Source organism: Pelmatolapia mariae, linkage group LG10_11, assembly GCF_036321145.2.
Source record: "Pelmatolapia mariae isolate MD_Pm_ZW linkage group LG10_11, Pm_UMD_F_2, whole genome shotgun sequence".
Classification (NCBI taxonomy): domain Eukaryota; kingdom Metazoa; phylum Chordata; class Actinopteri; order Cichliformes; family Cichlidae; genus Pelmatolapia; species Pelmatolapia mariae.
In genome coordinates, this window is record NC_086236.1 from 53,477,075 (window position 1) to 53,502,776 (window position 25,702).

At 41.6% G+C, this 25,702-nt stretch overlaps 1 protein-coding gene across 1 annotated transcript; it reads right to left on the minus strand.

Annotated features, from left to right (window-relative positions):
* Positions 1-393: 393 nt before the first annotated feature.
* Positions 394-24,349, minus strand: LOC134637289 (uncharacterized). The gene is made up of 15 exons (XM_063487677.1): positions 24,274-24,349; positions 23,880-24,179; positions 23,261-23,638; positions 22,677-22,964; positions 22,296-22,589; positions 21,516-21,545; positions 21,073-21,411; positions 20,685-20,981; positions 20,475-20,589; positions 20,296-20,343; positions 4,543-4,569; positions 4,389-4,427; positions 4,239-4,292; positions 4,104-4,137; positions 394-645 (listed from the first exon to the last, which is right to left on the minus strand). The coding sequence occupies exons 3-15, from the start codon at positions 23,511-23,513 to the stop codon at positions 622-624; spliced, it is 1,842 nt and encodes a 613-aa protein (XP_063343747.1). The 5' UTR covers positions 23,514-23,638; positions 23,880-24,179; positions 24,274-24,349; the 3' UTR covers positions 394-621.
* Positions 24,350-25,702: the final 1,353 nt, after the last annotated feature.

Sequence of the window (25,702 nt, forward strand, 5' to 3'; positions counted from 1 at the left end):
ATTGTGAATCATGTTTTGTAAATATATGTTTTATTAAATGTATTTTTTTCAGAATGCATTTTTACCCAAAGATAGATTACTATGCAATAATTTTAGAAGCCTAGTCTATTTGGGATCAAACAGAGCGACGTACAATGAATGAAAATACATTTGTTATTCTTGCCTGCCTTAAAACGTGAACTCTCAGTTTTTCGTTTTCTTTTTCACAGTGACTGTGAGACAGTAGTTGGAAACTGAGCAATTTCAAAAATAAAATACTCAACAGTACAAATAACTGAGGCAACGTCAGAAAAAACATGTTTATTGCTGTTTATCATGTGAGAAGATTAAGCAAAGCAAGTTACTAGATCATTTTGTAATTGACCAAATTAAATGAAATTTAAAGAAAGCCAAGTGAAAGTTAAACTATAAAAACATTAGATCCTGCAGTATCATTAAGAACTTTCCCCCACATATCATACATCGACATCAACAGTACAGTTTACATTAGCATGTATTCATAACAGAAGCCACCACGGGTGTCTTTGCAGTTGATAATGGCTGTTCAGCTAGATGATAACCTTTGAAACAGGAGACATGAGCCTGAAAGATTAAGATGTCTCTGGGACGTCTTTGAAGAAGTCAAAGGTTGCCGTACAGTTGATTCTGCAAGAGTTTTGAGTAAAAATTTATTCAGGTTTAATCTAATATGATTCTTAAATAATTTTGCCTAACACAACAAAACAAACTAAATTAACTTTAAATAAATCAAAGTCTAGTTAGCAGGGATTTGTTTCCAAAAAGGTTCATCCATATAAATAATTCAAGTTTTATACACCAGCCTTGGCATGGTTATCAAGCATAACAAAATAAATTACTTTAGAGAAAGTATAACATTTTTAACAGATTAAGTAATAATCTGTGATGGAATCAGTCTGGATGTTGTGATGTTATTTAATGAAAAAAGTCTTAAATTTGGTTGCAAGGGCGTAGATTTGGCATGGACGGAAGGGACATGTCCCCACCAATATCCAGTGAATATTGAATTGTCCCCACCAATAATTTGATCTCTTCGAGTAAAGAAAAGCAAAACCGATAGAAAAAAAAAAAGATCTGTCAACGTCTCATTCACCTAGCGGTGCAGAAAGAGTTAAATTACGTTCTCTACTGGAGTCCTTCCTCATGTGAGAAATATGGCCAATGTGATTGGCTGTGCCTTTCAGGGAGCTCTGTTTAGTTTTAGCAGCAGCAAGCCTGCGCTGCGAGGACCTCATAGGACACTCATAAAATGTGTCCGTCATAATAACGTTACAGACTATGCCAGGCCATACATGCCAACCCTTCTGATTTTTCCGGGAGAATCACAAATTTCAGTACCCCTCCCGAAAATCTCCCGGAGCCACCATTCTCCCAAATTTCTCCCGTTTTTCCACCCGGACAACAAAATTGAAAAACCATATCCCAGATTGGCCCAGCCAATTCCAGTTTCCAACAATGGCTACTACTACCAGGGCTCTAGACTAACTTTTTGACATGGGCGCACCGGTACGCCTAACTTAAAAAATTTAGGCGTACCGGCACAAAAGTTAGGTGCACTCAAATTTTTCAACCGCTTCGCTTAACACCGCAGTTTTACATGTGCACCTTCTTTGGGGGGAAGTCCATACAGACAATATTCATTTCTAAATTATTAACTAACAATGTTGTGCATAAAGTGCTTTGTCAATATTGTAGAAAATGTTAAACTTAATCATCATCTTGGCCTCCTCTGACGACCTGTTTGCTGTTGCATGCTGCTGAAAGGCAGTGGGGAGAGGGGACACTTGGGCAGTGCATTTATTGCAGCATGAAGTGTGTTTTCTGGATACACTGCTGCTTTTTCAGCATTCAAAGATTGATGGCACTGTGTCAGAGCTGGCTATGAATTTCAGACGGATCAGGCCTTAACTTAACAAAAAAGTTATCAATAGTTCTTTTCATCTTTTCTTATTACCCACAGCTACATCCACTTCTGTCGGGCCTAGGCTGCTCACTAGGGCTGGGTATCATCACTGATTTCTATAATCCATTCGATTCCGGTTCTCAAAGTCCTGATTCGATTCAGTTTAGCCTCAGACAGTCAGAAATGTTATAATTCTGATCATTTATCAGTACTGACACATGTGAGACTTCATCGGAATTGTGAACATCACAGCAGATGCCTTTGTGTCAAAGTAACTGAGAATAAAACACAGAAAAACATGAAGGAGACTTTCCTGGTCTGGCTTTTTATAGCAGATAACCTTAAAAATATTCTGCAATATTCTGCAATTTTGCTTAATTTTAAGAAGTTTAAATTTCTTCAGTATTGAACAGCAGAAATTAGGCTTTCTTGTCGGACATCATTTACATGAAAAAAGAAAAAGACAGCGCTGTAAACAACGGTAGACTGGTGGGTAATAAGCGAATGAATAATCCAGAAAACAGAGATTTGAGACGGGAAACTGTTCTTGAAGTACACACAGGGAGCTGTGTAGGAAGTGTAATTTTTATCGTGATGGAAGCAAAACAGCAAAAGTCAGAGGGAATTCATGACGACATTGATCAAATGTGAAGCGCAGTTTGCTGCTTCTTTTTGGCTCGGCGAATTTTGGTTGGAGAGACAAAACCTGCAGCTCAGAATCAGCGCAAAAAGATGTAAACACAGCGCGGACCAGACGCATCAGAATCGCTGAGCTCCGACAGCGTGTCCGTCTGCGGGCCGTCCGGTGAGAAAGCCGAGAAAGACAAAGCTGATTCTGATGCGTCGGGTCACTCTGTGTTTACGTCTTTGTGTGGAATCCGTTAATGAATTGATATCGCCTTATTAATGCTACTCACCTCCCTCTTCTACCTGCACTTTCCACTGGACCACGGCCAATCAGAGAGGTCCCGCCCCTGACTATCTCTGATTGGTTTAGTCCACGATAGGGGCATAATGTGTGTCTGTTGTTGACCACATGGAGAGTTGCAGAGATTTTTTTTTGTTACCCAAACAGGTGCGACCAAATGTTGGTAACAGTTGGTCGCACCGGTGCGACCAAATGTTTTTTTTTAGTCGCACCACGGAAAAATTTGGTCGCATTTGCGACCAAATTGGTCGCACTCTAGAGCCCTGACTACTGCTGCTATTTAGTTTTAATATTACTCTTATTAGTCTTTCTGGGTCGCAAAATAAACTTTTAACATATTTTCAGGCGAGAATGTAGCCGTGTAAACATCAATATCTATATAACATAATAATATAACAGCAAACTCCCAGCACATTGTTTTAGGGTTTGGCCCACATCAGTCTAAAATTGTATTGTATTGTATTGTAAATTGTATGTAACCATGAATAACATGTTGCCATGTCCACCAGGAGAGACTGGACAGTATAGATGTAAAACAAATATGCCAGCAGTTTATCTCAGTTAACGAGAGGAGAAGGCATGTGTTTGGCTCCTTCACATAGTGGACATTGAGTTGTTGTGTGGGGCACCAGTAGTCCATGTCTGTTGCTGTAACAGTAGGTCATGTTGAGAATAAAAAATCCCAGCTCACTGATTTGATCGGGGCAATAGTGTGCCTAAAATGTTGCATAATGTTGCTGAGAGATCTTTTACTTTGTGGTAATCTTATGTGAGTAGTTTTATGGACAAAAACCACCAGGTCATTCAGTGTTCCATTAGTGCTAATATATAAGAGATGTTGGTGTACTATAACTAAAGTAATGTTGTTAAGTCCTTAAAGTCATATTCTTTTATTGTCATGACTGTATTTGAAGCTTTTTTTAATTTTTGTATGATACCTGATTTATATGGAATATGGCTGAAGTAAACTAAAGTCTAAAATACTTAGTCATTTGTTTAATGGTAATTTAACATTATATAATTCACATATAAAACTATGAATTGTAATTTTAAATGGTTTAAAAGCATGTAGAATAGCATATGTAGGCAAGTATATTTCTCCTTTTTTATCAAGAAGCAAAGACAAAAAGGAAAAAAAAAAAGAAACAGGGCAGGGTTCGGTGGTTGAATCATCCCTGCCCACCAATGCCAAAACCAAATCTACGCCCTTGTTTGGTTGATTTGGATTTTGTCATTCACTGCAATACCACTAACCTCAGGGTTGAAAGGGGGTGGTCGTCTCCTGTTACTGTATCAAACAACATAGAAATGGAAGCAGATTGTTCGAACATAAAGAAATAAAACACATTGGTATGTCATTTAAAGAAACAGTGCATGAACATAACTCACTCCTTCGGGGATGGACAGCGTAGTTTGGACACAGCTCCACGGGTTACATTGCTGCTGTTTTTATTATGGGAGTTGAGGAAAATAACATGTCAGTTTATGACTGTTATAGTATGACATTATGGCGGCTGTCGTACTGCTATGAATACTTACGTATAGGCAACACTGATGTTCGCAGTGCGGTCTTGGCGTCTGCAGAATGTATAAACATTCTTTAAATATTACTTAATGTGTGTATGTATATTTATTTTATATAGGGAAATTTTAAAAATTATATAAAAACAAACAAGAAGACTACAAATACTACCTTGAAAATCGGCTCCAAAATGAATGCCTATAGAATGAAAATAATAATAATAAGAAGAAGACGAAGAAGACAAGACAAAAGAAAGATTTCAATTCAGTTCAAGTCACTTCAATTCAGTTATTATTGAAATAGTGCAAAATCACAGGAACAATTGCTTCTAGGCACTTTACATTGTACAGTAAAGACCTAAAATAGAGCAAGCATTTGGCAACAGAGGAAAAAGAAAAACTCTCTTTTAACAGCAAGAAACAGCTGGCAGAACTAGGCTCAGGGAGGGGCAGCCACAGGGGCTGCAACAGGTTGGGGGTGCGGGGAGGAAGACAGGATAAAAGACACATCGTGGAAGAGAGCCAGAGATTAATAATAACTAATAATTAAATATAGAATGGCGTATAAACATATAGTGAGTGAAAAAAGGTTAACGAAAAAAAAAGTCCTATTGGCCTATTGCAGCTTAATTAGGGAAGGATTCAGGGTCATCTAATCCCACTCTAACAAAATGCTTTATTAAAAAGGAAAGTTTTAAGACTAATCTTAAAAGTAGGAAGAGTGTCTTCTTAATTCAAACTGGGAGCTGATTTCACAGAAGAGGGGCCTGAAAGCTGAAGACTCTGCCTCTCATGCTACTTTAAAATATACTAGGTACCACAAGTAAGCCCACAGTCTGAGAGAAAAGTGCTCTCTTGGGGTTATACTGTACCATGAGGTTTTTCAGATAAGATGGGGCCTAATTCTTCAAGACCGTGTATGTCATGAGAAGGAGTTTAAGTTTAATTCTGGAATTAACAGGGAGGTGATGAAGAGAGGCCAAAAGGGGAGAAATATGCCCTCTCTTTCTAGTCTCTGTCAGTACTCTTGCTGCAACATTTTGGATCAACTGAAGGCTTTTCAGGGAGCCTAATTGCAATGAATTACAGTAGTCCATCCTAAAAGAAAAATATGTATGAACTAGTTTTTCAGCATCTGAGACAGAATGTTTCTAATTTGAGAGATATTAGGTAAATACAATAAAGTTGTCCTACAAATTTTTTGATATGCACATTGAAAGGTCAAAAACCTGGTCAAAACAACTCCAAGGTTCCTCACAGTGTTACTGAATGTCAACGTAATGCCTTCCAGATTAAGCATCTGATAGCGTGCTTAATAAGACAATATTTCAAAAAAATTTTAGGACAGTGTTCAATAACCTCAGTTTTATCTGAATTTCAATGCAGGTGGTTAGAGGCAGTAGTGGTTTTAGATACGGGCAACACGGGCGGTTGCCCGGGGCGGCATCGTGATGGGGGGCGGCATCACGGGCATCGGCAAAAAAAAAAATTACTTGTACTCATGCGCATATTGGGAATGGCATAGGCACCGATCGGTTTTCTATCGCCCATTTGCTGGGAGTAAGGGTGCCCTCCGTTTGCGAGGTGCGCCTGCTGCTTGCGGCACAGGGAGGACAGGGCGGGGCGGAGGGGGATTCTCTGGCTGGCTGGAGCAGCATCTAATAACCAATTCGCAAAATAAAACAAAATAAAAACAAACCAACAAACACGAAAACACCAGACATCATGATACAGACTTATAATTTGCACCGATGTTTTTTCGAAATTCTATACGCGAAAAGTGAGCGCGAGAGCCCTCGGTGCGCCTGCTCGCTGCTGAAGTCAAAGTAAACTTTTGTAAACTCATCTCCGCTACATACAGTCCAGTATATAGAGACACGAGACCTGAGTGAAGTTGGCCCCCCCACCTTCTTCAAATCCAACAAAAGTGGTATCAAACGTTTGTGCTGGTTTGTGCTGCAAAAATTTTCGTTTGTGCCGCTATCATTTTAAAGATATTAATAAAAATTTCTAGAGGTCATCAGAGGTCAACCAGCCCCCCCACATTAATGGAATCAAACAAAACTGGTGTCAATCAACTGTGCTACGTTTGTGCTGGTTTGTGCTGCTAAAATTGTCATTTGTGCTGCTTCTGTTTTAGAGATATTAATGAAAATGTAAAGGTCAAAAGGTCAACCAGTCCCCCCACCTTCTTCAAATCCAACAAAAGTGGTATCAAACGTTTGTGCTACGTTTGTGCTGGTTTGTGCTGCAAAAATTTTCGTTTGTGCTACTATCATTTTAAAGATATTCAAGAAAATTTCTAGAGGTCATCAGAGGTCAACCAGCCCCCCCACATTAATGGAATCAAACAAAACTGGTGTCAGTCAACTGTGCTACGTTTGTGCTGGTTTGTGCTGCTAAAATTGTCGTTTGTGCTGCCTCTGTTTTAAAGATATTAATGAAAATGTAAAGGTCAAAAGGTCAACCAGCCCCCCCACATTACCCAAATCAAACAAATTTGATGTCAAACGTTTGTGCTACATTTGTGCTGGTTTGTGCTGCAAAGATTTTCATTTGTGCTGCTATCATTTTAAAGATATTAATAAAAAATCCTAGAGGTCATCAGAGGTCAACCAGCCCCCCCACATTACCCAAATCAAAGAAAAATGATGTCAAACATTTGTGCTACGTTTGTGCTGGTTTGTGCTGCAAAAAATTTTGTTTGTGCTGCTATCATTTCAAAAATATTAATAAAATAATGTCCTGATGCGTGCTCAATCATCTAGGGAAGTAAATTCCAAAAGGTTGATTCTGTTCATCCGGACATTTTCAGTGGAAGAAACGTTTTGTCACTCATCCAGGTGACTTCTTCAGTCTCAGCTGACTGCAGGTTTCCCCAACCTTATAAACAGTACATTTGCATAGTGAAGGAAACTAGCACCACTGAATGAACAATGGGCTGGGGGGTTAATGTACGGTCGGAGGGTAAGATGGCGCCGCCATTGCGTGCAATAGGTCGGCAGCCTTAACATGAAATTTCCCCTTGTGGGACTAATAAAGGTATATCAAATCAAATTCCATGATTGTTTGTATGCAAATTCTTATGACCATTGATCAATGACTACTAATCAAAGACACAGATTCCCGAATGGCCATGAGTACCATTCACAGAGAGTTGGGGAATGGCTGCAATCACAGCATTGTAAGATGGCGAAAGATGTACCCTTGGGCCCCCCTTCTCGATTCAGAGATGGTCAGCATCCTGACAGCCTGATGGACGAAGCTGTTTCTCAGTCTGCGGGTTCTGGCCCGGAGGCTCTTCAGTATCCTTCCTGATGGCAGCAAACTGAAGAAGCTGTTGAAGGGATGAGTGGAGTCACCTGTAATGGAGAGGACCTTCCGGATGAGGCAGGCGCAGTAGATCTCCTGGGGAGGGAGGCAAGAGAGGTCCCCACAATCCTCTCCGCTGCTCTCACTACCCGTTGTCATTTTTTTCCTGCAGGACCCAGTGCAGGAGTCATACCACACAGTGATGCAGTTGGTGAGGATACTCTCAATGGTGCCTCTGTAGAAGGTGCTCATAATGGGGGTTGAATCTCTTGCGCTTCTCAGTTTGCAGAGGAAGTAGAGTCGCTGTTGGTCTTCTCCACATTCAGGGACAGGTTGTTGTAGCTGCACCACTCTGCCAGATGGTTAACTTCACCCCTGTAGTAGATCTAATTATTGTTGCTGATGTGACCTACCACAGTTGTTTCGTCTGCAACTTGATGAAAAGGTTGGAGCTGTGTGATGGTGTGCAGTCGTGGGTCAGCAGAGTGAAGAGAAGGCGGCTCAACACAAATCCTTGAGGAGCCCCCGTGTTATTGGGCTCGAGGTGTTGCTGCCGACCCGTACTGTCTGCTGTCTTCATGTCAAGAAATCTAGCAGCCAGTTACAGTGGCTATTTGGCCCCCTTGAACTTTTCCACATTTTGTCACATTACAGCCACAAATATGAATCAATTTGATTGGAATTCCACGTGAAAGACCAATACAAAGTGGTGTACACGTGAGAAGTGGAATGAAAATCATACATGATTCCAAACATTTTTTACAAATAAATAACTGAAAGGTGCGGTGTGCGTAATTATTCAGCCCCCTGAGTCAATACTTTGTAGAACCACCTTTTGCTGCAATTACAGCTACCGGTCTTTTAGGGTATGTCTCTACCAGCTTTGCACATATACAGACTGAAATTCTTGCCCATTCTTCATTGCAGAACAGCTCCAGCTCAGTCAGATTAGATGGACAGCGTTTGAAAACAGCAGTTTTCAGATCTTGCCACATATTCTCGGTTGGATTTAGATCTGGACTTTGACTGGGCCATTCTAACACATGGATATGTTTTGTTTTAAACCATTCCATTGTTGCCCTGGCTTTATGTTTAGGGTCGTTGTCCTGCTGGAAGGTGAACCTCAGTCTCAAGTCTTTTGCAGACTCCAAGAGGTTTTCTTCCAAGATTGCCCTGTATTTGGGTCCATCCATCTTCCCATCAACTCTGACCAACTTCCCTGTCCCTGCTGAAGAGAAGCACCCGCAGAGCATGATGCTGCCACCACCATATTTGACAGTGGGGATGGTGTGTTCAGAGTGATGTGCAGTGGTAGTTTTCCGTCACACATAGCGTTTTGCATTTTGGCCAAAAAGTTCCATTTTGGTCTCATCTGACCAGAGCACCTTCTTCCACATGTTTGCTGTGTCCCCCACATGGCTTGTGGCAAACTGCAAACGGGACTTCTTATGGTTTCCTGTTAACAATGGCTTTCTTCTTGCCACTCTTCTTAAAGGCCAACTTTGTGCAGTGCACGACTAATAGTTGTCCTATGGACAGATTCCCCCACCTGAGCTGTAGATCTCTGCAGCTCGTCCAGAGTCACCATGGGCCTCTTGGCTGCATTTCTGATCAGCGCTCTCCTTGTTCAGCCTGTGAGTTTAGGTGGACGGCCTTGTCTTGGTAGGTTTACAGTTGTGCCATACTCCTTCCATTTCTGAATGATCGCTTCAACAGTGCTCTGTGGGATTTTCAAGGCTTGGGAAATCTTTTTGTAGACTAAGCCTGCTTTAAATTTCTCAGTAACTTTATCCCTGACCTTTCTGGTGTGTTCTTTGGACATCATGGTGTTGTTGCTCCCAATATTCTCTTAGACAACCTCTGAGGCCGTCACAGAGCAGCTGTATTTGTACTGACATTAGATTACACACAGGTGCACTCTATTTAGTCATTAGCACTCATCAGGCAATGTCTATGGGCAACTGACTGCACTCAGACCAAAGGGGGCTGAATAATTACGCACATAATAATTCTCTTCACTCTGCTGATCCATGACAAGAGATTCAACCCCCATTATGAGCACCTTCTACAGAGGCACCACTGAGAGTATCCTCACCAACTGCATCACTGTGTGGTATGACTCCTGCACTGGGTCCTGCAGGAAAAAAATGACAACGGGTAGTGAGAGCAGCGGAGAGGATTGTGGGGACCTCTCTTGCCTCCCTCCCCAGGAGATCTACTGCGCCTGCCTCATCCGGAAGGTCCTCTCCATTACAGGTGACTCCACTCATCCCTTCAACAGCTTCTTCAGTTTGCTGCCATCAGGAAGGATACTGAGGGGAGTGGAGAGGTAAGGGGAGTGGAGAGGTAAGTGACGGAAGTGACGGACAAGGTAAGCGACTCATGTTGTAACTGACGTCAGACGCCGGAGATTTTGGCGGAAAATTAAAGCGAATGGTAGTTTAGATTTGAATAAATTCCTTTAAGCTTCAGTATAACCAAATACACTTATCAATTGTCTTATAACTAACAACATTTGTCTAAATCATCTCCAACACCCTGGAGAACAACGGGGAGAGTTTAGAGGCTCTCCAAGATTACATTGATCAGTACTTCCAGGATCTCGTGATGAAGAAGGCTCAGAGTGCAGCTTCCCCGGCCAAACCTGACACGCCGTCGTCGAAAAGACTTCGCCCGGCAGATTCCCCCGGCACAACATCACCAGCCGGCAAAGATATTGTCGACATACTGGAGTCAATCGACCAACGACTGTCCAGTTTCGATGCAAGGCTGTCCTTGGTGGAGATTCTTCACCGGGAATTTAAATCCTTGCGAGAGTCCCTGGAGTTCAGCCAGCAGCAGGTGGAAACGCTCGCTGCTGAAAATGCCACGCTAAGGGAGTCGGTGAAATGTCTCACAGACAATGTTACTCAGCTAAATAGAGAAAATAAAAAAATAAAAGAAACAGTTATTGATCTACAAGCTCGTAGCATGCGTGATAATCTGGTATTTTCTGGTATTCCAGAAGCCGCTGGAGAGGACGCGGAGACCACGGTAAAAAGCTTCATCAAAACCCACCTGAAGCTGCCCGAGGACACGGTGAAGAACATCGTCTTTGATAGGGTGCATCGCCTCGGCCCCATTCGGGCTGCGGCCGGGAGACCACGTCCTATCGTGGCCAAATTCGGCCACTACAAACAAAAGGAACAGGTGAAAAGCCGCGGCAGGGAATTAAAAGGAACGGACTTCAGCGTGAACGACCAGTTCCCCAAAGAGATCCTGGAACGACGCAGGGTCCTCTTCCCAATCCGACGCAGCTTTATCCAGAAGGGCTCCCGCGCTGTCATCGCTGTGGACCGGCTGTACGTGGACGGACAGCTCTACCGCGACCCCGACATCACTCCGTGGCTGTATTAACTTCACACCAGATAAGAATCCGCTACACCCTTTCCCCACCCACTCACACTAACTTGCATTAACATCTGTTTAACTTACTAGTATCAAATCACATCTTAGGTGTGATTTCATAGCAGAATTAACACCGTCACTCTCCGTCAATGGTTTGATCGGAATGTTTCCGGATTTTTTTTTTTTCTTCTCGTTTTTTGTTCTCTTTTTTCCCCCTCTTGTTTTTATGCTGCTCACCCTTGTTCTTGGTTTCTTTCTTTCTTTTTTCTTTCTTTCACTGCTTCGATCACCTGCTTCCACACTCATACACAAACAACATCCTTTATTTGGACACATACGCACAGCACGATCACGCACAGCCATGCGCTCAACGGCAGCACATTTACATCAGACAGCGCACACAGTCGTATAGGATACACACACTTAAACCAAGCGTACTCATATTAGTAAATATGCACACACATAGTCAGACTCAGGGAGCATCTCACCACACATTTTTTCTCTCTCCCCCTCTTTTTATTTACGAACAAGTGATGTATTCTCTCCACCTGTCTAAGCGACACACACAGCGCACACCCCTAGTTATACACAGACATCTATGGGTGCACTAAGATTCGTTACATGGAATGTAAATGGAGCTAGCTCCAGAGAAAAGAGGTTAAAAATATTTAACCAACTCAAAAAACTACAGGCAGATGTTGTCCTTTTACAAGAGACCCACAGACCTCTTAGAGGTTCGAATGAACTTAAAACACCTGAGTTTCCTAATGTGTTCTCAGCTTGTTATAATTCTAGACAAAGGGGAGTAGCAATTTTAATCCATAAAAAAATTAATTTCACAGTACTCGATACAGTTATAGATCCAGAGGGCAGATTCTTAATCATTAAACTATCTATACTTGATAAAAAGCTATGTATTGTAAGTGTATATGGTCCAAATGTTGATGATCCCTCATTCTTTCACGGTTTTTTCAGTGCACTCTCTGAACACTTAGATGGCACACTTGTTCTTGGAGGCGACCTCAACCTTGGACTAAATGAAGAAATGGATAGGCTCAATACAGCAGGAACTCAGCGTAATTGGCAGTCCATAAATATAATCAAACAGTATATGAGCGACTTTGGTCTTTGCGACGCATGGCGCTCCCTTCACCCCACCAGTAAGGAATATACTTTTTTCTCACATGTCCATCACTCCTACTCTCGTCTGGATTATTTTTTGGTCAGCAGCTCACTGCTGAGGGACATTTCAGACACTGAGATTCACCCTATAGCTGTCAGCGATCATGCTCCTGTATCTTTAACACTAATGCACAAGAATAATACTACGCCTAGTAAAAACTGGAGATTTAATACATCACTGCTTAAAGATGAAGACTTTATTAAATATTTTAAAAAAGAGTGGACTTCATATTTAGACTTTAATGACACTCCCGGAACATCAGCTTCTGTTCTATGGGAAGCAGGGAAAGCTGTGATGAGAGGTAAAATAATTTCTTTCTCATCACATAAAAAGAAAAAAGAAAACAAAAATATCCAGGAATTAGAAAAAACCATTAAATCACTAGAAGAAGCCTATGCGTCCGACCAAGATCAGGAAACATTGAACAAAATACGCAAAACAAAACTAGAATTAAATGAGATAATTGATAAAAAAACAAAATTCTTAGTACAAAGACTACGCTTACAAAATTATGAACATGGTAATAAATCCGGTCAATTTCTAGCAAACCAGCTAAAAATAAATAAAGAAAAAACAACTCTATGTGCTGTTCAAGACTCATCTGGGAATACAGTATATGACCCGAAACAAATAAACAACATCTTCAGGGATTTCTATAAAACGTTGTATTCACCACAAATAAACCCATCTAAAAAGGAAATTGATCAGTTTTTAGACAACATAACTCTCCCAAAATTATTAGACTCTCAAGCAATGGCATTGGATTCGCCACTGACACCAGGTGAACTCCAGTAAGCCCTGATAAGTATGCCCAATAATAAGGCTCCAGGTCCAGACGGCTTTCCTGCAGAATTCTACAAAGAATTCTGGACGATTTTAGCCCCAATTTTTTACAGAACGCTGTTGGAAATCAAAGAAAATGGCAGACTCCCATCAAATATGAATTCTGCAAACATTAATCTCCTGCTAAAACCAGGCAAAGACCCTGTATATCCCTCAAGCTATCGTCCAATATCCCTTATAAATGTAGACCTTAAAATAATCTGCAAAGCTCTCTCGAAGAGACTAGAGAAAATAACCCCCCTCTTAATTCATCCTGACCAAACTGGTTTCATAAAAGGTAGGCACTCATCAACAAATACACGTAGATTACTTAATTTGATAGACTACTCATACAGTAAAAACCTTGAAACTACAATATTTTCTTTAGATGCAGAAAAAGCGTTTGACAGAGTTAACTGGAAATTTCTATTTGCAACTTTACACAAATTTGGTTTTGGATCTTCTTTCATCAGCTGGTTAAAAATATTATATAATTCCCCAACAGCTTGTGTCAGAACAAATGACCAGACATCCTCCAGCTTCTGTCTCCTGAGGGGCACCAGGCAGGGATGCCCACTCTCCCCTTCACTGTTTGCAATTTTTATTGAACCACTAGCAGCAGCAATTAGACAGAATTCAGTAATTAAGGGCATAAAATGCAAGAACGTGGAACATAAAATCAGCCTTTATGCGGATGATGTGCTACTCTTTCTCCAAAATTCACAAACCAATATCTCTGGGGTGATTGAATTGATAAACCCTTTTGCAAGAATATCAGATTACTCAATTAACTGGTCAAAATCTACAGTCCTTCCGATTAATTGCTCCTTTCATAATTCCTCTTCTACTCCACTGCAATCGGGAAATATAAAATATTTAGGTATTAATGTTTCTCCCAAGCTTGCAGATCTAACTAAATTAAACTATATCCCACTTTTAAAGAAAGTAGAAGGCGATCTGGCTAGGTGGAAATGTCTACCCATATCACTCATGGGAAGGGTTGCCGCTATAAAAATGATGGTCTTACCAAAAATAAATTATTTATTCTCAATGATCCCAACTAAACCGCCACAAGATTGGTTCAGATCTCTAGATTCATATATGTCCAAATTCCTTTGGAAAAATAAGCCCCCACGTATAAGCTTAAAAACACTACAAAAGACCAAGGATAAAGGAGGATTAGAACTACCTAACTTTCAGCACTACTTCTTAGCCAACAGGCTCCAATTTATCTCAGGATGGCTAAAACATACCCTCTTAGATGAACCTTGGCTAGATGTAGAACAAGCACTTTGCAATAATCTAGAGATTTCAGATCTACCATTTATCAGCTCAAACATTCAACGACATGAATGCTTCAAAAGCGTCAACATTAGCTCCTCTCTGACAGCATGGTGGGAGTTTCTGAAGTTGACAGAGTCTTCATTAATCCCATGCAAACGTACACCTATCTGGAACAACCCTGACATATTACAAAACAATAATATGATAAACTTTTCAGATTGGAGTGGTAAAGGAATCAAATATTTAGAACATATACTAGAAGGAACAGAATTTATTTCATTTGACAGACTAGTTACACAATATGGGATCAACAAGAAAAGATTTTTAGAATATCAACAAATTAAATCCATAGTAAAAAAGAAATTTAAACCGGGTCAAGTTGAACTACAAACACCACCAAGTGTGGTTCAATTTCTTACTCTTAAAACCCCCAAATTACTATCCAAAATATACAGAATGCTTTCTAAAATAGATGAATCAATATCACTTCCTATTGCAAAATGGGAAGCGGATTTATCAGTTAACTTAGACCAAAACTTCTGGTCTCAGATTTGCTTAAAAACCTTTCATCTAATTAGAAATCCCAGTCTTCAATTAATTCAATACAAAATACTACATAGAGTGCACTATACAGGTCATCGGATGTTCAAGATGGGCTTTACGTCTACCAACAACTGCTCACACTGCCAAACCAATTCACTGGACAATTATATCCACGCTCTTTGGTTCTGTCCACCAGTTCAGAAGTTTTGGCGTGAGATATGTGAAGACTTATCGAAGTGTCTGAAATGTAACATTCCAACTTCTCCTTTAGTGTGTTTGTTGGGCAGCTTAGATAATGTCACTTCAGAAAAGAATATAGCCCATATGGTTTTCACTGCCCTATGCATAGCCAAGAAAACAGTCCTCATGAACTGGAAAAATAAAAATAATCTTAATTCTAACCAGTATAGAAATTATCTATTAGATTACATTAGTCTTGATACAGCCTCTGCCACCACATCAGATCAATTGCTCTGGGCTCCTTTGATCAGCTCCATCACCTAGTGGGGGTGGGGGGTCATAGTTTGGTCCCGCCTTCACTGTTGTGATTGGTGTGGGGGTAGGGACAGGCTTAGGGCGTCGGGGGGTTCCCCAGGAGCATCTTCCTTGGGGGGCTCAACCCGGGGTAGCGGTCATGGCCAATTAAGGGCTCTGTTGGCTCTTAGGTGACGGTTTCCTCGTGGCTGCGTGCAGCGGGGCTAGGGGAGGGTCTGTGCTGACGGACGTGGGTTACTGACCTGGTAGCCTGGCTGCCCCTGGGTGGGTCCGGGACGGGCGTGAGGTTCTGGGGGCGCTCCGTCTCTGGGCTGGGGCCCTGGCCGGGCCTCGGGGGCTCAGGTCCTGGTTGGTGTGTTGCTGGGGTTGTGGGCGGGTGGGTATATGGGGGCCCAGTCCTGGCGCAGGGCGCCGCCAGTGCATCGAGCCACCTGGGGGACTCTTCAACTGGTGGGGGAGGTTGTCACATCTTGCAGGAGCTTTCCTCTCCTCAGGAATTCTCTCTGCAGGAGGGGGAGATATAGGAGAGGTGGAGGAAGATCTCAGCCTGGGCGTCTATTGTCTTGTGTAGTCTGGAAGATGAGTGGATGATGGGGTGGGTGCAGTTTTCTCTGTAGTGGGGTCGGGTGGGCTGTCCCGGGCTCTGTGGGGCCGGGCGGTGCTGCTGCACTGGGCCCTGGTCCGGATGGGCCTGGGCCCCCTTTCCCTGGCGGGTTGCAGAGCATGGGGGTGCCTACTGGGGTCAGCGGGGGAGCTGGCCACAGGGAGGGGTCACTTGCCCCTCCCTTTCTTCCCTCCCCATCTCCAGCTGCCTCCCTCTTCCCGCTCCACCACAATCACCCACACATGCAGGGCCTTGGGGTAGGGGTGTGTCACCAGGGTGCAGAGGAGGCATCCCCCCCCCTCTGTCCCCTTCTGGCTGCCTCTGCCTCAATTTTATCTCACAACTTAGACATTCACATTACTCACACTCTCATAACACATACATATAGGATCTTGGGGGTGGGCTCACAACACGGACTCCAAATTACCATCAGGGTGTACACCTCACCCCTGGCGTCGTTGCCCACCTCTCAATTTTAAATACACGTAGACATTGAGGGCTATCAGGAGGGGCTATGCGCTTACCTGCTGCTCTCTGGCAGGTAGCTCCATGCCCTCCTGGGTTTTAATTGCACCTTAGAACACATATACATCAACACTACATATGAGCGGGTAGAGGGAGGTTTGGAGTCTTCTCACACCCCCGGTCTCTGCGGCCTGCTGGAGCGGGGGGGCTAGGAGGAGGAGTTGGCCGTCCGACTGGGGTCTGGTGTGTGGGGCCTCCCTGCTGCTGCGGAGTCGGGGCAGTCTGCTTCTCCCCACTGCAGGGAAAAGGGTAACACCACCTGGGTCTGGGTGCAGTTTCCCCCTCCAGGGGCAAGGGTACCTAGACCCGGTTCTTAGAGTACGCTTGGGGAGTGTGATTGTGTGTACAGCGTCTCTTTATGTCTGTCTCCACGTTGGTTGAGTGTGGAGTAATTGCCTATGAGAGCATGAGGGTGGGAATGGATGTTTGTATTTGAGTGTGCCTGTATGTCTGTGTCTATATGTCAGGTTGGGTATCAGACGCCACCTCTCTGGGGACATCTCAGGCCCTCCAAGGTTTGGAGGCCTATCTCCCCCCACCACTTCCCCTGCCGGTGGCAGACGCCCTCAGACATCGATGCGTTGGTGGTTCTTTGTGTCCGGGGGTGGGCGTCCGGGTACACACCGGCTCACTCCTTGGTGGCTGCTTATCCGGGCCTGGAACCTGGGGCTCGCTCGGGCCACTTCGGGGGTGGGGTGCCCTCGGCCTCTCGGCCTGGGGCTCGGTCACTCAGGCACAGCTGGCTGCCGGCGGAGCTCACGGGCACGTCACTGCAACCCCCCCTGGCTTCTGCTCCGCGGCTGCTGAGTGATCCCTCATCTGGGACTCTCCTCAGCTCTTTCTGGGACAGTGGCGCGGCTGCCCCTCTGTTGGTCTTCCTTGGTCTCTTGTGTTCTGGGGGCCTCTGGATGTCTGGAGTTTTGATCTCCTCCATACCTGCTTCATGCCCTGGAGGATGGGACTGTGGCCCCCCACACCCTCTAGCAGATCATTACATTAAGGAACCTTTTAAATACAAGCGCGCTCATGCTCACAGGTGTACACACAGGTGATCACACACACAAACTACACCCTTTTTGGCTCCTACCTCAAAGCACACTGTGCGCTGTCGATCTTACGTGCTGCACAATAATGTTTAATATTAAGTATTTAGTGTTATATTCCCATATATCATTGTGATGTTGTTTATTCTATTACTCTCGTTTTCTTCTGCTTGTTTTCTTTTTTCTTTCTCAACAGGTGATCCAGGTGATCGATATATGTATTTTTTGTCTGCTTATTTTGTTGGTTTTTGTTTTTTGCCCTTTATCCCCGTCCCTCTTCTCCGCTGTTTTTTTTTTTGTTTTGTTTTGTTTTTTCCCCCCTCTTTCTTTCTCCCTTTTCTTTTCCCCTGTCCCGTATCTAGCAAGTAAAAAAAATGAAATAAAATAAAATAAACAATAAAAGGTAAATCAAATGGACCATTACGGCAAGGCTGGGATGGTCCATTTGGTAAAGTAAATCTGTTGGGCATCTTTCTTCGCCTTTAGACAATAATTCTGATGGCAAAAGAACCAAACGGGACAGGTTTAATAAAAGAAAAAAAAAAAAAAAAAAAAAAAAAAAGAAGGATACTGAAGAGCCTCCGGGCCAGAACCCGCAGACTGAGAAACAGCTTCGTCCATCAGGCTGTCAGGATGCTGACCATCTCTGAATCGAGAAGGGGGGCCCAAGGGTACATCTTTCGCCATCTTACAATGCTGTGATTGCAGCCATTCCCCAACTCTCTGTGAATGGTACTCATGGCCATTCGAGAATCTGTGTCTTTGATTAGCAGTCATTGATCAATGGTCATAAGAATTTGCATACTAACAATCATGGAATTTGATTTGATATACCTTTATTAGTCCCACAAGGGGAAATTTCATGTTAAGGCTGCCGACCTATTGCACGCAATGGCGGCGCCATCTTACCCTCCGACCGTACATTAACCCCCCAGCCCATTGTTCATTCAGTGGTGCTAGTTTCCTTCACTATGCAAATGTACTGTTTATAAGGTTGGGGAAACCTGCAGTCAGCTGAGACTGAAGAAGTCACCTGGATGAGTGACAAAACGTTTCTTCCACTGAAAATGTCCGGATGAACAGAATCAACCTTTTGGAATTTACTTCCCTAGATGATTGAGCACGCATCAGGACATTATTTTATTAATAGTTTTGAAATGATAGCAGCACAAACAAAATTTTTTGCAGCACAAACCAGCACAAACGTAGCACAAATGTTTGACATCATTTTTCTTTGATTTGGGTAATGTGGGGGGGCTGGTTGACCTCTGATGACCTCTAGGATTTTTTATTAATATCTTTAAAATGATAGCAGCACAAATGAAAATCTTTGCAGCACAAACCAGCACAAATGTAGCACAAACATTTGACATCAAGTTTGTTTGATTTGGGTAATGTGGGGGGGCTGGTTGACCTCTGATGACCTCTAGAAATTTTTATTAATATCTTTAAAATGATAGCGGCACAAACGAAAATTTTTGCAGCACAAACCAGCACAAACGTAGCACAAACGTTTGATACCACTTTTGTTGGATTTGAAGAAGGTGGGGGGGCAACTTCACTCAGGTAGACACGAGACGACGAGGTTCCATTTACAGCAGTGCAAGTAAACAATCAATAAATATAAGAAGAGTAAGAAAATAAATATACACTTTAGGACTAGGGATAAAGGGATCAATAACAATTTATAATTTACAGTTTGAGGATTTAAAGTCTCACACACAACCCGTCGAAAGGGGAGGGGCCGGCTGCTTTCAAATAGAGCACATTTCATTCATAATGTTGTAAATCCAAACCCATTATGTATTCATGATTTGAATCCTGGGTTGTGCGAAATCCCAGAAATAAACCCTAGACAAAGTGAATCTGTGAACTAAGGTGTAGGCCTATTAGGTTATGTTGTGGTGATCCTCGGGTTGAGGGATTTGTGTTCATACTGGAGTGCAAAATTAAAACCAATGGAAGATGGACAAGAAAAGTTCAAAGCCATCAGGTCCTCAGTTTAGAAAAAAGAGAAAAGAAGAGGAGGAGAAACGAGCAAAAGATACAGGTAAGCAGATGTGTCATTGAATAATGGCAGGTCATCCTGAAACAATCAGAATCAGAATACTTTATTAATCCCTAAGGAAATTATGTGGGTTACAGTTGCTCCAAGAAGAAATGGTAAAAATAGTAACAGTAACAGACTAAACTCCAAACAATACATTATGTTACAGATTTTAATATTAATTAGTCATTGTCAGTTGTTGATTTGTCCTGTTCTCATTGTATGACGAATTATGATGGCTGTTTGGTAGCCGTTTGCATACAATGCACACTCTCTCTCTCTTCATATGTGTGTGTTTCTCTGGTGAAATTCAGTATGGTTCCTACAACAGTTTTATGTTAATGTACAATCCTTAATATGTTTTATGTGTGGGGAGGATGTGTGGGGAGGGGGTGTGGGGGGGGGGGGGGGGTGTGGGGGTGCCAGAGGGAGTGTTCGCCAGGGCGCCAAACAGGCTAGGACCGCCACTGGTGTCAGCTATGATATGACTGATAAAAACTTATTTACATTTAATTAATATGGATTTGTTGTTGAAGCAGGCTCTGGATACTTTTAGATTCTTTTGAATCATTTTAGAACATCTTTAAAATGTGAACTCCTGTATTCAGTTGTGATGAGAGGTCTTGACTCACGACTGAATTATGTCATTATTATTCACTTTTTATGTTAAAATAACTTGCCTTTTTTCTGGTCGAGGTGGTGGTTTCAGTGATTCATCTGTGTGTTTCCTATATTTATTTGGAGGAGAAAAAAAACATTTTCAACTTCAGAGTCAACACATTGTAACATCGTTACACAGACAGCTACAATCAATATCAGAAATATGATATGATATAAATTAATGTTATATTTCCTCAACCTTTTCCTCCAGATGAACACTGCAAACACTGCAGCTAAGGTGATTATGATGAGAGCTACAAATGAGACTGGAAAGGCCACTGGAGCAGAACTTTTAAACCTGTACATCAGTGATCCTGGTGATGCAGATACATTTGAGGTTAATAAACACAATGCAACAGATGAAATACTTGCATAACATATAAAGTATAGATAAAGTGTGTCTGCTAACCCTTCACATTTAAGCTGACTGTGTGGGCTTGTTCCCTGTTACGCCAAAAGATAGCATTACAGGTGAGGTTTCTGACTCCATCTCCTTCAGTAACAATAAAAGTGATTGTGGAAGTTGTCTGCCAGGTGCCTCGTGACATCATGATCTGTGAGACCTCACTGGTGAGGTGAGAGACACTCCATGAGAACACCGGAGGATGTGATGAACATGTGTGTGTAACAGAACACGAAACAGTTATAGTTGAACCAGCATCAACTTCTTCTGGAACGGGGGTCATCACTGGTTTTTCTGGAGAAGCTGAGCATGACAGACACAAAGAAGATTATACTTGATACTTAGAAAGCAATGTGTTTGTCACATTTCAGTGATCTATAGTGGGACTCCAAACCTTTCATAATAATAAATACACAGCTGTTGTTGAATGTATGTGTCTCATGTCCTTTCTCTGCATAGAAACAGAAGGGTCCATTGTCAAAGGGCTTGATGTCATCAATCTCCAGTGAGCAGTTCCCCTCATTTAGATTTCCTAACATTTTGGTTCGGCCCTTAAAATGGTCAATTACATAGCTTTGGCCATTATGAGATACAATGTCTCCACTTTTTTTGGACCAGATGCCACGGGTCATCGGTTCATCCTCTTTGTACTGGAAACTGCAGGGAATCACCACACAGGAGCGAGTCAAGGCACTAAATCTTAAAGGGACGTCAGCAGGCAAAGCAGATGTTGCTGTAATGGGAAAAAAACTAATGTTAGATGCTGGTTTAAATTAATCCTCTTGAGATGTGACATGAAAACAAAAAGAGTTCGAGAGTGCTGAGAAGTGCACTTACTGTAATTTTCAAATGGATCTCTCTCATATTCTGGGAAAATGATAACAACCAATTAATAACACTTCAATATCTGGAGGAGTATTTTTGTTTTTGGAAAGTTAGATGAAAGTAGGTCTCATATGTAAGGTGTTAGCCATAAGCCTATTGGTTCAGATTTATAAAAAAGTTATAAGAGTTGAAAAGTGTTATAAAAATTGTTGGTCCCTGGGCAATAATGGAGACATATCTTTTAAATCTAGATGGAGGCAGGTTTTATACTTTTCTTTCTAGTTTTCTCTTTACTAATGTTTTGTGGCACTTTTCATCCATCTAGCAATCCTTCAAGTTTCTTCTGCTGATCCATTTTACACTCGTAGAGGTATTGCAGCCTGTCTCTGATGTCATAGGGTGAAAAGTGGGGTACACCCTGGACAACTTGCCCATCTATTGCAGGTCTGGCACTTTAATGCACATATAAAATGTCTTTCTGGATACATTATCTAAATGTTTTGTATTTCTCCCTCTTTTCCCTTCTCAGTGACTTCCAGCTTATGACTCAGCTATATGTTCATATATAATGCCCAAATCAAGCATGCTAGCTTTAATTCTAGTCAAGCTAATGGCTTCCTCTAGTTTCTTGTATTTGTGCTAACCTGAGCTAATTGGCTGCTGGTCTTATTGTTTTATTTATTTATTTATTTATTTTTTACCAATCTAACAAAATCAGTTTTCCAACAGAAAGCTAATAGGTATATTTTGTAAAGTATCAAACAATCAGGAGCGTGACATGTAGGAACTCACGTTTTACAGTAAGAGTTGCAGACGTTGAGAACTCCCCACTAATAAACTGAGCAGTGCAAGTCAAAAGTTTACCATCATCACTTAGGGAGGGAATAAAAGTCAGATTTGACACTATAGTGTATGTATTGTTGGGAGTCTGTTTGGTGTTTAATGAACTTTGCATGTTGTTGTAGTTCCAGATGACAGTTGGTGTGTTTTTCCTGCACTTAAAGATAACAGAGCAAGTGACATTCTTCGCCATGCCCTCTGTTAACTCCCCTGGTGGTTCATTCATAGTGATTTCCTGAAATGGACCTGAGCAAAAAAGTTAGAGTGAAGCTTAATGATAGCAATTGATAGCAATTGTTGTTTAATTCAAGTAAAACCTGCCATTAAACTTACATTCAACATTGAGTGGAATTTCCTTGGTGGCTTTCTGACCCCCAGAGTAGCTAACAGTACAAGTCACACTCTGGTGCTCTTCTTTCACTTCCCAAAATCGTTCTACTGTCCTTTCCCAAATCCCATCAGATACCAGTGTGTCCATGATCTGGTCTTTTCCAGGTATACCATTTAGGGTTACAGTTGGGGGAGCAGAAATACATGCATGGCGCACACTGCAGGACACAGTGCCCTGCTTTCCCACTCTGGGAGTACCAATAATATTTAGCTCTGGTTCTGGTGCATGTTCTGTGAATAAGAAATATTTAAGAGCCATAGTGATACAGTAACTTCTGAGTTCTATGTTCCAGAAATACGAATGTTTACATAATTGTAGTATTTTTAACAGCCAGTTTGTGGGAATTAAATTCATTGGTTACTCTGTTATACTAAATATTTTACTGCACATTTGTTAGTTTGTTTTTTATATAGAAAGGCACTAAAGCAACAAAATAAATTATAAATGACTGAATGTAGAGACAAGTGAAGTCCTGACTCAAGCTTTCTGTAATCATTTTTGGAAATGGGAGTTCAATGACACTTACCTGAAACACTAAGTTCCGTAGATCCATCATAAAATGAGTGACCTACGGTGTGGTAGGAAGTAATTGAGTTCTTATCTATCCATGGATAAAGTCGGTCATGGTTGTGGGACATCTCCAGCCTTTCAATCTTAAGACTACAGTTCTGCTCCACCACTGATCCAATCAAGCTTGTTCGACCATCAAACTTACTAATAACACTCCCTCCTTGGTTGAATACAGCTGGAAATCCATTGATTTGGTACAAGTACCACATCACTTGAAGGTCATTAGGCTGTGAGTTTTTGTAGGAGAATTTGCATGGAATGATGAGACATGATCCCTTCAACCCATTTATGGTGCTTGGAGCATTGAAAGACCAACCCCGATTGAGTATGTTTCCTGCAAAAGAGAAGATACTTTTGAAGCAATATTTAATCTTAAAAATAAATCTTAACAGACATAGACATAGCACACACACAAAAGCACACTGTGAATAAAGACTTTGCAATCACACTGCCGAGTCGGGGTCATTCCTACCACACAAAAAACATTCATTTTTTTTCTGGTATATATCTACTTTAATAACTTTTCATCTGTCTGGCTGAGCTGTTAAATGAAGATAATTTCTCTTTGCACTTACTTTTTACCCGCAGGCTGATGCTCACTTCTTGTGTTTGCCCCCCCTTGAATTTTGCAAAGCAGGTAACAGATCTCCCGTTGTCACTGGGTGAAGATTTAAATGACAGCACGGAGACAGTCCTCCACTGAGTCTCCCCCGGTACTTTTTCTGTATTAGTGGATGCTGCCACACTGCCATAGTTCCATGTGAGAGTTGGTGTATTCTTGTGGCATGTGTATAAGGCAGTGCATGTTACTTTGCTATCATACCCTTCAAGAAATTCATCTGATGTAGAACTAATATTCAATGGTGAAATGGAGCCTGAGATATAAATGATAAATGTTAGAGTTTTCATGTCACATTAAATTCAGTACATGAAATATATTGCATATCAAATACATCACATGGTACTCACATTCAGCATTCAGTGGAATTGACTTTTCGGCACTCTGACCCGAAGGGTAGTTAACAGCACAACTTACACTCTGGTGCTCTTCTTCTACTGTCCAAGTTCGAATAATTTTCCTTTCCCAAATTCCTTCAGATACCAGAGTGTCCATGTTCTGGTTTGTTCCAGGTAAATCCTTTAGTATTAGGTTTGGGGGAGCAGAGAAACATGTATGCTGCACACTGCAGGACACAGTGCCCTGCTCTCCCACTCTGAGGATACCAATAATGCTCAGCTGTGGTTCTGGTGCATGTTCTGTTAATTCAAAGCAAAAATTGAGAGCTACAGCAACACAGCAAGTTCTGAGTCATTTGCACAAAAATAATAACTGCAATTAAACAAACTTAGTTAAAAAGTGATAGGAAAGGATAGAAAAAATACAATAGCTGAAAATAAATATTTCTCCACATTATTTTATGTCTCTCTTAATGTTTTGATATAAGTATTGTAGTTTTAAGTGTTATTAAAATGCATTTATTGGGTTTAGACAACACTGTGCTGGAAATAACTCAAGGTTGTAACTACAAGTTAGATGCAGAGGCAAATCACTGCAAGTTATACATGCACAAAACTAAAATATAAATAAGTAATTTAAAAAAAAGATCTTTTTCAAACTACAGAAGCTTTTGCCATGAGGCCTTAAGCTTGTTGCATTATACATTTTTTTTTTATTTAAATCAGAGAGGAATCAGTTTGTCATGGTAAGAGTTACTTTCTGTAATAACTTAGATGTCTAGCCTGGGAATTGAGGTTGAATTGAGGAAATTAATGAATGCTTACCTGAAACAATAAGTTCTGTAGAGCTATCATAAAATGTATGATCAATAGTGCGGTAAGAATCAATGGGGTTCATATCTATCCATGGATAAAGTCGGACCTGGTTGTGTGACATCTCCAGCCTTTCAATCTTAAGACTACAGCTCTTCTCAGTCACTGATCCAGTCAAGCTTGTTCGACCATTAAACTTACTAATAACACTCCCTCCTTGGTTGAATACAGCTGGGTATTCATTCCTCTGATACCATATAACCTTAAGGTTATTAGGCTGAGAGTTTTTGTACAAAAATTTACATGGAATGATGAGACATGATCCTTTCAATCCAGTTATGGTGGCTGGAGCAGTGAAGGACCAACCCAGATTCAGTATGTTTCCTGTAAAAGAGAAGATACTTTTGAAGCACCTTTTTGATCTTAACAAAAAATAAATAAATATTGGCAGCCACCAGTGCTACCCCCCTGCCTCCTAGTAGATGCACGTATAGTATAAATTTGAAAACGGTAGGTGATTTTTCAAAAGTTGTCCTGTGAATTTGAGCCAGATGAATTCATTCTTGACTTACTGCATTCTCAAACTCGAGTGCCCATAATTGTGGAGTGACGGCAATACCCTCAGCCT